The 16556-nt window shown below is 60.3% G+C and overlaps 1 protein-coding gene across 5 annotated transcripts; it reads left to right on the forward strand.

The window, feature by feature from the left end:
- The first annotated feature begins 358 nt into the window (after positions 1-358).
- RBCK1 (RANBP2-type and C3HC4-type zinc finger containing 1) lies at positions 359-12196 on the forward strand. Of its 5 annotated transcripts, none has more exons than XM_044985938.1 (13): positions 359-530; positions 1503-1557; positions 1990-2134; positions 3960-4101; positions 4608-4806; positions 5101-5252; positions 5339-5512; positions 7198-7358; positions 8646-8757; positions 8978-9157; positions 9931-10029; positions 10521-10664; positions 11214-12196. In XM_044985938.1, exons 2-13 carry the CDS (start codon positions 1521-1523, stop codon positions 11292-11294), a joined length of 1626 nt encoding a protein of 541 aa, XP_044841873.1. In that variant the 5' UTR covers positions 359-530; positions 1503-1520; the 3' UTR covers positions 11295-12196. The 5 variants fall into 5 exon arrangements, with proteins under 5 accessions (XP_044841873.1, XP_044841877.1, XP_044841871.1 ...); XM_044985936.1 differs by lacking the exon at positions 359-530 and adding an exon at positions 671-836; XM_044985937.1 differs by lacking the exon at positions 359-530 and adding an exon at positions 671-836 and having other exon boundaries at positions 3960-4053.
- Positions 12197-16556: the final 4360 nt, after the last annotated feature.

The following is a 16556-nucleotide window of genomic DNA, read 5'->3' on the forward strand; positions in this document are numbered from 1 at the left end:
CTTCGCTGAATTTCCTCTTGTTGCAGCTCCACGGAAGGCGACCCTGGGGCTGGATGGCGCCGCAGCTCCCACTAGGCCCCCGCGGGTCCTGTCCCAGCCTGCCTCAACTCCCCGCCAAGCCCTGGGACGGCGCCTTCAGGGCAGGCCTCCCCTTCCCTAGCTTCAAAGCCCAGCATGGCCCTCCCCGGGCAGCTCGCCGGTGAATGGGAATCCCTGGGAGGCCGAGCAGGTCGGAGCCTGTGGGTGGGGGAGCACCTAGCGATTCCTCTCGGCGGGCCGGCGGGCTGTGCCGGGCGGTGCCGTGCCGTGCCGTGGGAGGGCCGGGCAGCTGCACTTTCAGTTTCTGAGTCCCCTGCAGCTGCTTCTGCGGTTTCGTTCCTGTTGCTCTCAGCCCTGCCCTGTTTCAAGGCCTGGGCTCCACTTCCTCATCTCTCCGCTTCTGCTTTCGGTTTTCACTTCAGTCAGTGGTGAGCTCTCAGCTGGCCCTGACCCCTGCCCAGCGTGAGCCCCCCGTGGCAGGGCTCCGGGAGGTAAGTGAGCCAGGCAGGTCGGACGCTCGGGGGGTGGCTTTTGCTCTCCAGCCTGGCGGTGTGGGGTTTTTTGTGCCTGCCGGGCTTCCCTGCTGCCGAGTTCCTCTTCCTGCTGCCGTGTGCTGGGGGGAGAGGTCTGCCAGGCCTGTGCGGAGCCACATGCAGGGATCGCTCGCTCGCTTCCCGCTCCATGGGCCAGTGGGGGCTGCGCTCGGGGCAGAGCCCCAGCTCAGCGAACGGCAGGGCCTGCCGGTGCTGACCCAGCTCGATCCCAGGGCAGCTGGCCAATGTGGCTGGGGTTGGAAGGTCAGCAGGGCTGGGTGATGCGCAGTGCCCAGCTCGCTGTCAGCGCTTTTCTGGCCTCGTCCGTCCAGCCTCCGGCAGTACCGGGGATCCGTGTCTGAGGCATGCAGGGCAGGGACTCACCCCAGCATGGCCTGGCTGGAGGCACAATATCCTGAAAGCGCAGCCTGCACCTGGGCTGGTCCAGGGCTGGGCTGACTCCTGCAGGGAAACAAACAGGCCCCCACGGCCCCTGGGAAAGCACTTTTAAAAAGAGGGCGAGGCAGCCGCTGGGCCCCTACATCCGCGCCGGGACAGGCCTCGCTGTGGGAGCAGGGGGCTGCTGGGCCCAGGGTAGGCTGGAGTGGGCCGGAGCAGGCGTAATGCACACTGGAGAACACAAGAGGCAGCTCTGGGGCACGAGTGGGGAGAGCTAAGCGGGTGCCTGGCTAGTGGGAAGGGAGGGTGCACCTGACCCTACCCGGCTCGCCTGCCCTGGCCACGCCTAGCCCAGCCCAGCGCCCCGGGGAGCCCCGGACTCTCCCGCTGCCTCTGGGGGAGGCTGGCAGCACCGCGCCCTCGCCCTGGGCGGCTGGGCTCTGGGGTCCCTGCACCGGGCTCCCAGCGCCCCCGCCATCCGGCCCCGCTCCCCCAGCCCGGGTTTGACATGCTTCTGTTTGCTTTAAACAGCCCCGGGATTCTGCTGCCATGGGGACAAAATACGTGGAGGAGACGACGAAGAAAGGTGGGGTCACTGGGGCGTCCGAGGAAGCCCCTCCGTGTGGGGGTCTTGGGGAACGCCTGCAGGTGCCCGGAGGTTTGGCCTGTACATCCCCAAGCGTCCCTGCTGCAGGAGGCGCTGGCGGAGATGGGGGGCAGAGAAAGCTGATGTCTGTCGGGAGGGGGATTCATTGTTCTGCGAGGCAGCTCAGTGTGGGGCTGCCGTTTGTTAACGGGAGCCCCCAGAGCCGTGGAGGGGCCGCTCTTAATCTTTGCATAAATCTAAATAATGATATTCGTCTATGGTAATTAGCAACTTGAGCACAAACAGCTCCCAGCAGCTCCCCTGCCAGGCCCTAGCTGGAGCCCACATGGCTCTTTGAGCAGGTCCTGCCCTGGCCCTGAACCAGGAGACCCCCCCAGTAGGACCCAGGCCAGCCTGGTCTCTTGTCTGTAGCAGAGGAGCTGGCCCTGAAGCTGGCTGAGGCCATCGAGGGAGGGCACAAGGAGCTGGCACTGGAGTGTGCTGGCTGGCTGGCCGAGCAGCGGGCGCCCGTCACGGTGCAGGTGAAGCCGGAGGCCTACCCCACAAAGGAAATCAGGTGGGTGCCACCCGTGGGCCTCGGGGCAATGGGAATGGTGGCCAACCGTGGTCACTGTCCCTTGAAAGGGCGTGTTAGGCCACTGCTCCGAGAGACTCGACAGCAGGAGATTCAGGGGGCTGGGGTGGGGCTGCTCAATCCCCAGAGTGTGGGGGGGAAAATCCTCACTGCAGCTCTTGGGTCTCCGTCCTGTGGCCCTGGCCCCCTTCACTCCATACCCTGGGGGCAGCTCCAGGGTGAGGTGTGACCAGGCCAGGAGGCAATGGGGCTTGGCCTCCCTCTAGTGACTAGTCCACAGGAGACGTGAAGGACCTCGGGCATCCAGCCCGCGGGACCCTCCTGCCTGGCCCCTGAGCTCCTGGCCTGGGAAGCTGCCCCCGGCCCCTCCCCTGCTGTTCCCCCTCCCCTGCAGCCTCAGCTCGCCCCGCCGCTGGTGCAATGCTCTGGGCGGCGGGGCTGTGAGCTCCGGGGGCAGCGCAGCTGCAGAGCCCGACCTGACCCGATGTCTGAGCTGCACGGTGGCGCGGCTGCCTGGCCTGGTACTCCGGGCGGCGCGGTAAGGGGGCAGGGAGCAGGGGGGTTGGATAGAGGGCAGGGGAGTTCGGGGTGGTGGTCGGGGCCGGGGGTGTGGATGGGGGTGGCACAGTTGAATGGGGGCAGTCAGGAAGGAGTGGGGGGTTGGATGGGGCGGCAGGGGGCAGTCAGGGGTGGGAGGTCCTGGGGCGGTCAGGGGAGAGGAAGCAGGGGGGTTGGATGGGGCAGGAGTCCCAGGTGGGCCATCAGGGGGCGAGAAGCAGCGGGGGGTGGGGTCGGATAGGGGGCAGGGGCCAGGCCACGCCTGGCTGTTTGGGGAGGCACAGCCTCCCTTAACCGGCCCTCCATACAATTTCGGAAACCCGATGTGGCCCTCAGGCAGGGGTGAAAGTAACTTACAGGACTTACCGGTACTGCTGGAGTCCTGCAGGGGGTGTGGCCTCAACGGGAAGGGGCGGGGCCTGTCAAGATTTAAAGGCCCTGGGGCAGCAGCTGTGGCTGGGAGCCCCAGGACCTTTAAATCAACCCGGGGCTCGCAGCTGCAGAGGTGGCTGGGAGCCCCCGGGGCTCACAGGCAAATTAAAGGGCCTGGGGCTCCGGCCACCATGGAGCTCCAGGCCCTTCAAATTCCCACTGCAGCTCCAGCTGGGATTTAAAGGCAGCTGTGGGATCCCCGAGCCTTGCCGGGCTGGGATTTAAAGGGCCCGGAGCTCCCACGACTGCAGGGAGCTCCAAGCCCTTTAAATCCCGGCCCCAGCCCGGCCGCCAGAGCTGCGGGCAGGATTTAAAGGGCTCTGGGCTCCCCGCCGCTGTGGGGATCCCAGAGCCCTTTTAATCCTGGCTGCGGAAGCTGGTGCGGTCCGGCACAGCATACTGGCTCTTGCCGGTACGCCGTACCAGACCGTACCAGCTTACTTTCACCTCTGCCCACCCCTGACCTAGGGCTTTGGCTCCAGCGGGGGAGGCTGCACCTGTTGCTCTGATGGGCCCTGGGTCAAAGCTCCTTGTCAGGTCTGCAGCTGTGTGGAACCACGAGGGGCCAGCCCTGGGCTCAGTAGGGAAGGATGAGGCGATGGCTTTTCCCTTCCCAGCTCCTTCCCCAGACCAGCAGCCGGGAGGAGGTGACTGGGCTGCGTGAGCAGGAGGACGGGAATGACAGAAAGCAGGAGCACGTGAGCTGCAGGCTGAGCGACTGAGGCAGGCGCCGGGAGCCAGGCACACACCTTGCGGTGGGACCTCGGGGAGGGCAGGAGGGACACCAGAGCTGCTCTCACTGCCTCTCTTCTTTCAGCTTGTGGGTGGGAGTGGAGGATGCCCAGATGACCACAGTCCCCATCTACCTGCAAGTCAATCCTCATATGACTGTGGCTTCTCTGAAGGACATGGTACGGGCCTGTGCGCTGGCGCTGGGGGCACCGATGGCACAGAGTGGGGTGAGCCCTGTGGCCTCGCACAGGGGACCCTGCAGAGTGTGAGCAAGACAGCCCCACGTGTCGCCGCCTCCAGGCTACGCAACGGAGCAGCAGAGTGAGCCTGGCGGTGGGTCCAGGCTTAGGGAGGGGGCTCCTGAGAGCAGGTGTGAATGCCAGGGCTGGTGGTCTCTCTCCACGTGCCAGTCCACGGGCTGCTAGTGCGGTCCTGCAGCCCTCTGCTCTGTCTGCCTCGAACGCTGCCAGCTGCAGGGGTGTGTGTGTGTGATCACCAACCTCGCAGGCGGAGCCGCCTCATTGGCACCAAGTAGCCTGCCAGCTGACTGCAGTATCTGTCCTTTTACTGACACCCCCTTCGTGGGCTGCCCTCTGCTCGCCTTGGTTCGTGCGGCGTGATCTGCTGGCACCTGTTGCCGGTGGGCGCCAGCGTAAGGTCACTGAGCGACTGCCCTCAACAGCACCTGGTTCTGAACGAGGCCCTCGGTGTCTCTTCATGTCTCCTGGCCCAGGTTTTCCTCCACTACGGCTTCCCACCCAGCGTTCAGCAGTGGGTGGTGGGCAAGAGGCTCCCCGGAGACCAGGAGACCCTGCACTACAACGGCATCCAGCGAGATGGTGACATGGCCTATCTCTACCTCAGGTCTGCCAAAGAGGCCAAGCTCAGCAAAGAGACATTCCAGAGGGAGCGGCAGCGCCGAGTCCTGGCAGGTGAGGCTGGGGGAGCGGCCGAGAGGAGCCCCAAAGGCAGAGCCTGGCACTGGGGAATTCCAGCGGGCAGGAAGCAGCGGGGACTGCTGGACTTGCAGCTGAGGATTGCTCCCCAGGGCAGAGGGCCAGCGCTGGTCTCAGGAGGAGACGTCCCTTGCGGGGCGACGGCAAGGAAGAGGCGCTGAAATCCGGGGCTGCACCGAGTGCTGGCTCTGGAGAGACGGCCAGAGCGCGTGGGAGCAGCAGGGAGATCTGTCTCCTGTCTGCAACTCCCTCCCTCTCCCCTCCCTCTAGAACTGGGCTTCGGAGACATTAGCCTGCAGCCTCGTGGGAGCCAGGAACCGGCGGACGCAGGGCTCGGAGGGGCGCAGGACAGCCTGTGCATGGAGGAGCTGAGGCATGAGCTCTCTCAGGTGGAAGCCGCCCTGCCCCCTGAACCCCCCAAGGTAAGAGAGCCCCAGTTGCGGGGCGCCAACGCCCCCCTCTGGCTCATTTCTTTCACCTCCCGTGTTCTCACCGGGGCTGTTCCTAGGTCGGCTGGGTCTGTCCGAGCTGCACCTATGTCAACAAGCCCACCCGCCCCGGCTGCGAGATCTGCTGCAAGGAGCGGCCCAAGGACTACGCGGTGCCCGCGGCTTACCAGCCGGACGAGGAGGAGCTGGCGAGGATGAGGAACGAGGAGGAAGCCATGTGGCAGTACCAACAGGTTGGAGGCCGGGATGCTGGGGAGTCGCGGCTGCTGAGTGCCGCCACTGGCTGCCGGGGCAGATCCTGCCTTGTGCACTGTCGCCGTAAGCCACTGTTGTAATGCGGCTCCCGGTGCAGCACCCTGCCCTGGCTCCACGAGGCTGGTCCCTTGGGGCGTCTCTTAGCACAGGGGTCCCTGCACAGAGACTGACCAGGAGGTGGGGATGGGGGTCACTGGTTCTTCCCCTCTTCCTCTAGGCTCAGCTGCACAGGGCCCCGGGGCGCTCGTCAGGGGCATCGGTTCTCCCCGAGGCTGATAGGGCTTGTCTAGCCCGTGGCAGGAGGACTCAGGAGCACAGCGTTACGCTAGCCTCACCCCTGCTGAGCTGGGAGGCACGGGGTGGCTAGCACTGGCCTCCGTCTGGCTCGGGAGTGAGAGCGGGGCCTGCCGGGGGGCCCGTCGCTCCCAGGCTGCTCTGGGGAGGCAGGGGCCCCACCCTCTCTCCTGGCCCCAGGCAGGTCCAGCCGCTCGCGGTGCCTGATCTCCAGCAGTGGGGCCCGTAGCCCAGAGCTCGCCAGGGCCAGCCGCGCTTTGCACCAGAGCCAGAAGAGCCTTATTTCTGGGTTCTTTCCAGCCTTCATGCCATGCTGCCAAGGGGCCTGCCCCAGCTGGGCCCTGCCGCGGGCCATCCCCTCAGCAACACGGAGCCAGTGCGGGGCAGGGAGGTGCAGCTTGCAGTGGCCAGCTGCAATGGACCTGGAAGGCTGCAGCTGCGTGTTGCTCCTGGTTTTAACGAAGCAGCGTGGGGTGGGAAAGCTCCCGTCACAGGGTGGGCACCCAAGGGAGAGCTGCGGGCGCCTGGTGATGGCAGAGGAGGCTGAGCCCCTCCCCCCTCTGTTTATTTGCATGAAGCTTTTGCAGTGACTCCAAAGGAGCAGGCCTGAGCGGAGGGAGGAGGGTCCAGGCCCTGCCACAGCTGCCCTGGGGGCAAGTCACTTACTGATTGGTTGAGGTGCCCAAATCATTTGGGTGATCTGGGCCTTAGTTCCCCCCTGGACAGCTCTGAAATCCATCAATGGCTGGAAGTCGCTGCTGGGATACTAATTACTTCCCCTCCCCCATCCCCCTGGCCAGGCTGGGGTGGGGCTGAGCTTGGGCACGATTTATCAGAGACAGACAGGGAGGGAGGCTGAGAGGACACTCTGAAAACAAGCCCTGGTTTGAGATGGGTTGGAGGAAGCAGTAGCCCCCCTGCCGCTGAATGGGGCTCTCCACCTAGCAGGTGAGCCCTGGCTTCTTGTGGCTTTGTTCTCATAGCACCAAACCTTCCAGTGTCGTGGGATGGCCAAGGGGCTGGCTTGGTTCCTGGGGTAAGTTGGAGCAGCCCAGGGACTGCTCTAACTTACACCCAGGCTGTAACCATCCCTAGGGGACAGACTGCCAGCCCAGAACAGCTGGAGCACAAAGCATGGGGTCAGGTCCCTTCCCTTCCCTGGCCATTGCTCTGGGAGGCCCTTTCACTGTCCCTGCAACCCTGGGGAATCCCCGCGGCACAGAGCATTCAGCAGTGGGGGATTCAGCTGGGGTGGTGTAGAGAGGCGAGGGCACAGCCCCGTAGGGGTCAAGGTTCCTGATAGGAAATGTAAGCGAAGTGCCCCTCCCACCAGACCCTCCTGTTGACACTGGTTGGTCTGTCTGCCAAGGTGAGAGAGCAGCAGAAGATCGAGAACTACCAGCACCTCCTGCAGGTGGACGGGCAGAGCCTGGTGCCTGCCGATGAAGTGATTGAATGTCCCATCTGCTTTGTGACCCTGCAGCCTGGAGAGGGGGTGACCCTCCGGGAGTGCCTGCACTCCTTCTGCAGGTGGGTCTGCCCTAACCCTGGCCCCTTTCCCACCCAGCCGGCCGGCCTCTGCCCCAGCCCCTCTCCCGCCCAGCCAGCCTGCGCCCAGGAGTCCTGGGCCCATTCCCACCCAGCCGGCTGGCCTCTGCCCCAGCCCCTCTCCCGCCCAGCCGGCCTGCGCCCAGGAGTCCCGGGCCCATTCCCACCCAGCCAGCCGGCCTCTGCCCCGGTTCCCTCTCCTGTCTGGCTTCTGCCCTGGGAGCCTCCGCCCCTCTCCCGCCCAGCCGGCTGGCCTCTGCCCCAGCCCCTCTCCCGCCCAGCCGGCCTGCGCCCACCCCTGTCTGGCCTCCAACCCGGGAACCTTACCTGCCTCAGACCCTCCTAGGCTTTGCCAGCTGGTTTGTGTGTCTGGGCTAGAGCGCCTGGTTGCACACCCCTGGCTGGAAGAGCTGCCCAGCTGGGCCGCGCGAAGACAGAAAGCGTTTCCCCGGCTCGCTTGCCAACGGAGAGGGCATCGGCAAGGTGCCCCGTATGGCCAAAGATCGGTAGCATGACAGGGAACTAGCCTGGTTGAATCATGTTAACAGTCTATGCTCTTGCTCTAGCTGCCTTAGCCTGGCCCTGCTGTGTAGGGTGGACGGACTGGCCTGGGCTACCCAAAAATCTGTGGGGAGCGGGGGCTCTGCCAGACAGGAACCACTCGCAGGAAGGGAAAAGCAGTATGTCCAGGCCCCTCCCCCGCCATGGCGTTCATCACATCTTAACCCAGCCCCGTGGGCCCAGGCCCAGGCGGGATTGTGCTCCCGCTCGACCCAAAGGCTTCAAACCGGCCCCCGAGTAGGAGAAAACGGGACTGGAGACGGTGTGCTGGGCGCTGACGGGCCCCCGTGCCGGAGCAGGGATGCAATCATCACCACCCTGCTCCATCCTCTCTGCTGCCCCTCAGCCCTCCTCCTTTACGGGCACCTGCCATCAATTAGCCACCTACCAGCCCTGTGCCCTGCAGCCACGAACCCGCCTCCAGTGCTGATTGCTGGGCTGCCTGCTTCTGTACCAGTCAGTCCCACGTGGGCTGCCAGTCTGCAGGTAGGTGGAAAGGAGCCAATCGCTCTGTCCCCACCCAGGGACTGGGGCCCCAGGCAGGCAGCGGACGCTCCCCTGGGTTATCCAGGGGCCCGGTCTGCTGGCGGGATTCCTCTCCTTACCTCAGGCCTGGCTCTGCTGCTGCCTCGGTTGGCCCCTAGGTGACCCCGTCTTCAAGCAGCTTGTGCCTTGCCGGTGTCTCCTCTGACCCCTGGCTCCCTCCAGGGACTGTCTGAAGGGGACGATACTGAACAGCCCGGAGCCTGAGGTGTCCTGCCCGTACATCGACGAGAAGTACTCCTGCACGGGACAGCTGCTGGAGCGGGAGATCAAAGCGGTAGGGGCCAGGGGGCGGGAGCAGGAGGGGACAGAGCCAGGGGTAGGAGCTGCAGGCACAGCTGAGGCTGGACACAACCCAAGACAGCGATGGCGTGCCAGCGTGGCCGGGCTAGAGCAGGGGGACTGGGGCAGCTACTTTGTGAGGGAGCAGGGGGATGTGGAGGATGGGGCTGTTACGAGTCTCCGCGCTGACGGAAAGGGTTGGGTCCCACTCACAGCTGCTGAGCTCTGCCGAATACCAGCACTTCCTGGACCTGGGCGTCTCCATCGCCGAGAACCGCAGCCGGTCCAGCTACCACTGCAAGACCACGGATTGCCGGGGCTGGTGCATCTTCGAGGATGACGTGAACGAGTTTGCCTGCCCCGTGTGCCAGGAGGTGAACTGCCTGCTCTGCAAGGTGAGAGGCCACCTGCCTCTGCCCCAGCCTCTTTGCAGCTTCCCAGGCTGAGAGGCCAGAATGGCTGGAGGCGAGTTCAGAGCCAGCTGGGCTCTGCGACACCAGGTGCCATGGGGTATGGCTGTATTTGGGGAAGGGGTGGGGGGGATCCTGGTACCAGCAGGAGGGGGATCCAGCTTTAAAGCAGCTGGTGGCCTTTGAACTGTGTGGCAGCAGTGACCAAGTTCACGAGCCCTGCTCCGTCCTAGTGCAGCATGGCTGCCCCGGAACTGGCGAAGGCCCCGCCCAGGGCTTTAGACGAGCCCAGAAGGAGCAGCGTGTTCAAGGCATGTCCTAGAGCCATGGTGTCACATGCTGCCTGCCATGGCCCCTCAGCCTCCCCAGGACAGAGGTAGATGGAAAAGAGACCAGCATTCCTAGAGGTGCTAACAGGCCCATCGCCACTGCCCTGTGCTCCATCCCTCTCCTGGAGCCAGCCCCAGCTCACTCTGATCTGCCCCTCAACTCTGGTCACTTCTCCTTGCCCCACAAAAGAGGCATGGAATGTGTATGCTGGCCCTGCCCTGCAGTGTGAGGGGGTACCCGGGGTCCCACTCCATCTCCGTGACCCCAGGCTTGTGTTGGAGGAGATGCGTTCCCCTAGGCACAGTTGCTGTAGCTGTGGGGACGGGACCTGTGCTGGCCCCTGAGCTGGGGAGCAGCACGGCCAGGCTGTAGCACCTGCTAGAGGAGGCATGTTAGAGCCTGGTGAACTACCAGCATGCTCTCCCCAGGCCATTCACAAGAACAAGAACTGCAAGGAGTATCAGGACGACCTCAAGGTCCGGGCTGAGAATGACCAGACTGCCAGGCAGACCACCGAGATGCTGACGGTAAGAGCCCGCTCTGGCCTGGCCCTTTTGTGGGATGCCAATGATATAGGGGGATGGGGGCTGCAGGCCAGCACTGAACGCATGGCCAGGGAGGCACAGCAGATTTAACAGTAAATAAAGTCGTGTGACTATCCTCAGCCCTTGCTGCTGCTTTAGGAAATGCACTGACCAGACAGCAGGGGGTTGTAGAGAGTGGGAGATAGGTGAACGCCCCGGCTTGCCACTGCCAGACCAGGGGAATGTGACGGCACCAACAGGGGCTCGCATGGCTCGGCTGCTGGGCATTCTGCTACCCGGTGGGTGCAATAGTCCAAAATGGGGGGCGTATCGGCTTTAGAGAGCCAGGTAAAGCGACCAGTCCAATGATTCTGAGCTCGGGGCAGCCCAGCCGCTGCAAAGGGCAAATCCCACGGAGTGTCTTAGGTGGCCCTGCTGGGGATCCAGGGTAGGAATGGGAAGCCAGGGCCATCAGCTCCCACCTCTCCTTTCAGACGATGGTCCAGAGCGGGGAGGCCATGTACTGTCCCACCTGTAAGATCGTTGTCCAGAAGAAGGACGGCTGTGACTGGATCCGCTGCACTGTCTGTCACACGGAGATCTGCTGGGTGACCAAGGGGCCACGCTGGGGGCCAGCGGTAGGTTTGGAGCATGAACCAGCACGTGCGACTGTAGGTTCAACCTGGGGAATCCTGCCATTCTGCAGAGTCGCTTGCCCCAGAATTAAAAAAACCTGCTCAACACAAGCTCCTGCGGCTCTGCCTTCTCCAGTCTGCAAACAGCCCACCCCACATGCTCAGAGAGGCATGAACCACTGGACGCAGCAGGGCTGTTCACTCTGAAGCCTAATTGTGACCATTTAAATGACTAACTGCTGCTGCACACAGCTGGCCCCAGGATGCTGGAGTGGCTGGCGGGTGCAGGAGCCATGGCTCACAGCTCAGCTGGCTGCAGGAGTGGGGAGTTGCTTCCAGTGCTCCCCCCATTACATTTTCCTTCCTCTCCCACCTCACAAAGGGAAGGGAAATGTGATTCCCCACCTCCAGTGCCAAGAGCCTTGCCTGCCCAAAGCTCAGCCCTGCCAGCAGCCTAGCACGCATGCCTCGCTCCCAGTCCCACGTCCTGACTGCCTCTTACTCCTCCCTCCACCGCCTGCGTGTGCATCATCTCTGCTCTCCTCTCCCCAGGGCTCGGGCGATACCAGTGGTGGCTGCCGCTGCAGGCTGAACGGCGTTGCTTGCCATCCCCGCTGTCAGAACTGCCACTGAGCACACGAGCCAAGAGGAAGGAGGGGGCGGCCGCTCCCTACACAGTGCTCCAGCCCCGTTGGGGGTGGGGGGCCACACAGCTCCCCTCGAGCCCCTGGCTACTCTCCCCACCATGCCTTCATAGCCTGGGGCCAGGCCTCTAGGTTTCTGGCTCCCTGAGCCCACCACAGACCCATGTGTCCGTGCGGGGAAGGACTGCGCAGGTCAGCAGCCGTGGGGCGAGCGGAGCGTTCCTGTTTCATGGATTGGCGGTGGACTTGGGAGAAGACAGGGTGCTGGCCGCCCCCTGCTGGGAACCGCGTGCCCTGTGAAAGTTGAGGGGGGCCTGCCTCACAAGCTGCTCCCTTCAGGTGTCCCGCCACAGCAGCTGTGTAGAAAACGACGGGGCCGGGTTGGAACAGCAGGAACATTGGGAACATTCAGGCTCCTCTAGTTGTTGGAGGTGGCAGGTACATTGGTGGCCTCAGGCCTGAAGAAGCCCTGCCTCATCCCTTAGGGACAACATGGCTCCCCCTTGCCTACAGGTCAGCATTGCAACCTGAGCCATTTTGCCAGCCACAGTGAAAAAGGGTTTTGGTGCCCCTCATCTCCCAAAGTGGCCAAGCAGAAAAAAGGGCCACCCCATCAGAGAGGAGCAAACCTGCTGAGCAGCGCAGGGGACTGCCAGGGCAACCCCAAACCCCACACCTGGCTCCAGTCACAGCTTCCAGCCTGTCCGCTGCAGCCCATGGGCACTTCTCAGTCAGCTGGTGCAGCAGGACCCAGCAGCCTCCCAGCCAGTTGCCATGCACAGTACGCTCCAGGGCACTGGGGACAGACTGGGCAGTGTTGGTTCTTAGCAGGCAGCGTTCATTGCCCTCCACCTGGATTTACAATAAAGAGCTGCAACTTTGGGTCCAGAAGTTTGTGTGTCAATGTTGGTGTTGTGCCTGGTTATGCAGCTATGGTATCTACTGAGAGGCAGGGCTAGCCTGCCCCGGCACATTAGTGGGTTGTAGACATAAATCCCAAACTAGGCCAAACGATTCCTGCTTTGGGGAATAAAAGCAGCTCCTTCGTACGGGGAGGGGCAGGTGTCTGTCAGCAATTAGAATCCCCACCCCCAAGCTGCCAAATCAGCATCGCTCCATTGCTGTCCATGCTGATTTACCCCAGCCGGGGATCCAGTCGGCTGGCTACTCCCTGAGCTGTGCACGAGACCCCCTGGGCTCCTGGTTATTCATGAGTAAATCCCACTTCCCTTTACAAGATCTGGCTACCTGGCTTCTCCTTCGGCGTGAAGTCCGACTCCCTTCCTGGCCTGTGCTGCTGGATAAGAACGCTGATAACTAGCTGCTGTTGTGCCGGGGTGGGCTGCGTTTCACCAGCGGATGAAGTAATACGTCCAATTTAACATTCCTACAAGATAAACTTTAAATGCTATTATGAAAATTACTTCTTGAGAGGAAGTCACAGCATGCTGAAAATAGCACCAGCCCACTCTAGTGCTACCGCGTGCCTGAAACCCGTCACAGAGCTGGGAAGAGGCACACCAGCAGTGTCTGCAGGGCTCAGCAGAGCATGGGGGAGGGCTGCTACTGAACTCAAACCCAGCTGCAGATGGTGCTGCCAGGCTGGGGTCAATGGGTGCCCCCCAGTCTCATTTTGAGGTGGCTAAGTGACATGGGCAACATGCACAGCACCTCTGACCACGGCACTAAGTGCATTTCAGCCTCTCCCTGCTCACCCACCCATTCTCTCGTCCTTTCGCCTTCCTCAGTTCAGAAGTGAACCTGTGGCAAATAGGGAACTAGAAACAATGAACTTCCTTGAGCAGCAACACATCTGAGTCAGTGGCAGAGCTGGAAACAGAACCACAGGGTGACTCACTCACTGCACAGCACAACCAGGTCCAGGCTCAGGGGGAGACAGAAAAGCCAATTTTGGACCACACAAGCTGCAAGCCACGTGCCTGGGAGGCCAGGAGACCTGCTAGCTCGGAGGCGCACTCACACTGGGGGAGATACGTGGTAACCGGGTATTGCTGTTTATTTTACACAGTTCTGTACAAAACAGCATTTACACGTGTATACAAGTCCTTATACAGAGTAAACCACCTGAAGAGAACAGTGTCTTTCAGCAGGGGCCATCCTGGCCTCCTCCGTGAAGGTGTGAAAAGAGAATGAAACTGTTGCGTTCCTGGAGAGCCTGAGTGCAGGCCAAGCGCACCTACTGCCAGTCTCCAGGGACCCTCAGCCACAGCAGGGTACTAAAGGCGCAGTAACCCCTCCAGGCGGGAATGAGTTTACACATGGGCTGGAAACCGCTCTGAGCGTGTAAGGCAGGGGTTCACACTTAGGTGTGGGAAGTGTCTGACTGGATCCCCAAGCTGTGCTGGTTTCCAGCAGCAGCTCCAGGCTACCTGCTAGGCCTTTTGATATGTACATGGAAGGGGAAATCACACAGTACACACAACACTCAGCGCCACAACAGGTCCCTGCAATGGCACCTTCTGTCACTTTACTAGGGATATGGAAGGCAGGCAGGGATGTTTCTGTTTTTCCCTCAGGAGTCAGTAACATCAAGTCTCCTCTTCCCTGTGTGTGGTGGAGGACCAGAGAGCTGGAACAGGCACTGGCAGCCTGTAACTGAAGCATGGACAGAGGGTTTCAATCTTTAACAAACATCTTTCCTGCCAACTGCATCTGGTGTTGGAGCTAGAGCTGTTAACAGGAAAAACAATGTTAAAAGCCGACTATACCTCTCAACAGCTCAGTATTTGCTCCTCGACACTTGTGATATCAATCCTACCAGCTCTCTAGTTGCCCAGCATCTGATAAGCAAAGCAGGTGAGACAAGACCTGAATTTCTAATGCTTAAAAAAGAAAAAAAACCAGATTTTCAGATGGGGGTGGGAACTCCTTTCCAGCTACCTTTACACAACAGAAAAGGCCACAACCCCCCACTGTATTTTAATTGTAGAGGTCAGGCAGGAGTTGCAGAAGCCCCTGAATTAGGAGCATAAACCCCACTGAATGGGACTTGTACTTCCAACTCATCTAAGTGCTTTGGAAAAATCCTCCCCCACACTCCCTCTCTTCTTAATTCCCTGCCTGGGCCTATCACAAACCACACCAAGTTAAACAAGGGCCAAACACTGCAGAAAGGCTCATCCCTCTTGGTAGCTATATAGGAAAGTATCTTCTGTCTCAATGAGATCAACTGCAAGCATCCAAGGTGCCCCTGAGGGAACCAGGGTCCTGGGTTTGTATTTAGGCAAGGAAGGTGACCCATGTGAGCAAAGAACCCCGGGGTGAGTGCCCTCCTCTTCTAGCAGTGGTTGGTTTGTTTTAAATAAAGTGCTTCATTTAACAGCTCTTCAACTCCATTTATTGCTACGCAGAGGATGCCACCAGCAACTTCCCATTGGTTGGGGAGCACACTCCCATGCAGCTACAAATTGACAATACCTTTTAGCATGTTAGAGGACAGGCTGGCCAAGGGGAAGAGTGATTGCTTGAGTGGAAACAACCTGATCAGTGACACGCCAGATGTCACTAGAAAGCAAGGTGCCCACAGAGAGGGGCCAGCAACAGAAAAGGGAATGGTGCAAATTTCCTCCTTCCTTTTTTTTGTTTGTTGAATCAAAACCTACCACAGACATCAGCCACTCTAGAAGCAAAGGGCAATTTGTTTGCTCGGAGCCCTGCTCCCATCCGAGAAAGTTATGCTTGTCTATAGGTGAACACTGCTATGTTATCTAGGCACTGCTACTTCCTTACGCTGCAGTTCTGAATGGCACGGTGCCTTCAGGACTGACAGCACAGTCAGAGGAACTCAGATATAAAATTGACTGTATTAAGAATGAATAAAAGGCTCTAGATTACTGCAGGGCACAAAGCTTCTAGTATATTCAGATTTCCTTAACTGTTCAACCAACACCTAATTTCTAGGTGTGTAACTGCTGGAAACGGGGCCAGATGGCATTGGGTGGGGTGCAGCAGGGGACAGTCAGTCACCTGGGAAGCAGTGGGGCAGGGTAAGGGCACTTGTGGAAGGGGTTAGCAGCAGTGAGGAGGAGGTAGAGATGTGTAGTGTCTATTGGCTTAGTTTAAGTTAGACAGTACTAGGTGCTTGGAGGTTTTTGGGCTGGGAGGAGGAGAAGCTGGCGGCAGATCTGGTGAGTGGCTGGGCTCTAGGCACCTGGAGTCACGTTTCTGGAAAAGTCACTCACCTGCAGCATTTTAAGGGCTGATGTGAAAGTCTGAATGGTTAGTTGGAGAGACATTTTAAAGGGGCTTCCAGTGGCAATGGCTTCTGTCCTGCCGCAAGCTATTTTGCATGGTGGAAAGATTCTTTTTTTTATTTTAAAGGCTGTGTTTAAAAGTTAGCAATTGAAATGGCTTCTCTAGGTGTAGTAACAGGAGCTGGTTTGGCCTGGCAAGTAACTGTTCACACCTGGGACAAATAATTCACACTCAGCCCTGTCTTATCTTGCTGAACTGAAAGAACCGACTAGCTAACCAGTCCAGTTGGTGTGGCTAGCTGAGAGCTGACCTCTCTCCAGCAGACCAGAAAAAGCCCACGGATGTTCCCTCCTGTAAACATACCAGACTGGGGAGATTAGGACACTAACTTAACTCATGCAGTTATACAGTGGTGACAACCTTGAACCCTAGTGTTAGTCTAGGGGGTCTATTCCCATGAGAGGAATTTGCAAAGAGGGCTCTGCTCTACTAAAACATTGTCTGCAGAGCAAGAAAAAGATCAGAGTGTTGGTAAGACCCTGACTCTGCAGAAAGCGGAGTGCTCTGGGGGAGGGCAGAAAGGGATGCTATGGGAACCAGAAAGCTACTTACACCATTCGTCAGGAGTCTAACCTCCCCCCAAGCCACTGAGTTCCCAGACTGATTCCTGGTGCAGATGTGACCGCTCATCTACCTGAAAATATTTAGTCATTTCCTCTCCCATTACACTCTGGGGAGAGAACGTCAGAGTGCTTCAAGAGATCGACACACACAGAGCTCTGCAGGTGTCCAGCCAGTGTGTGTGAAACCTGACCCACCAGGCTGTTCCAGGCACTGCCAGCTCAGGAAGTGTTCACTTCTAGTTCCTCAGAGTAAGAGAGAAGGAGTTTCCTTGCTGCTCAGGGAGACAAGAACAAGGTGAGCATCCTCACATGGTGAGCACTGCTGCTGGGCCAGTCCCCCTCCGCCTCGGAGACAAAGGCAGGTCGTGTTATGGAGAGCAGCAGGACTAGAAAACTCTCTACGCCAGGCATTT

Source organism: Mauremys mutica, chromosome 13 (assembly GCF_020497125.1).
Source record: "Mauremys mutica isolate MM-2020 ecotype Southern chromosome 13, ASM2049712v1, whole genome shotgun sequence".
In the NCBI taxonomy this organism is placed as follows: domain Eukaryota; kingdom Metazoa; phylum Chordata; order Testudines; family Geoemydidae; genus Mauremys; species Mauremys mutica.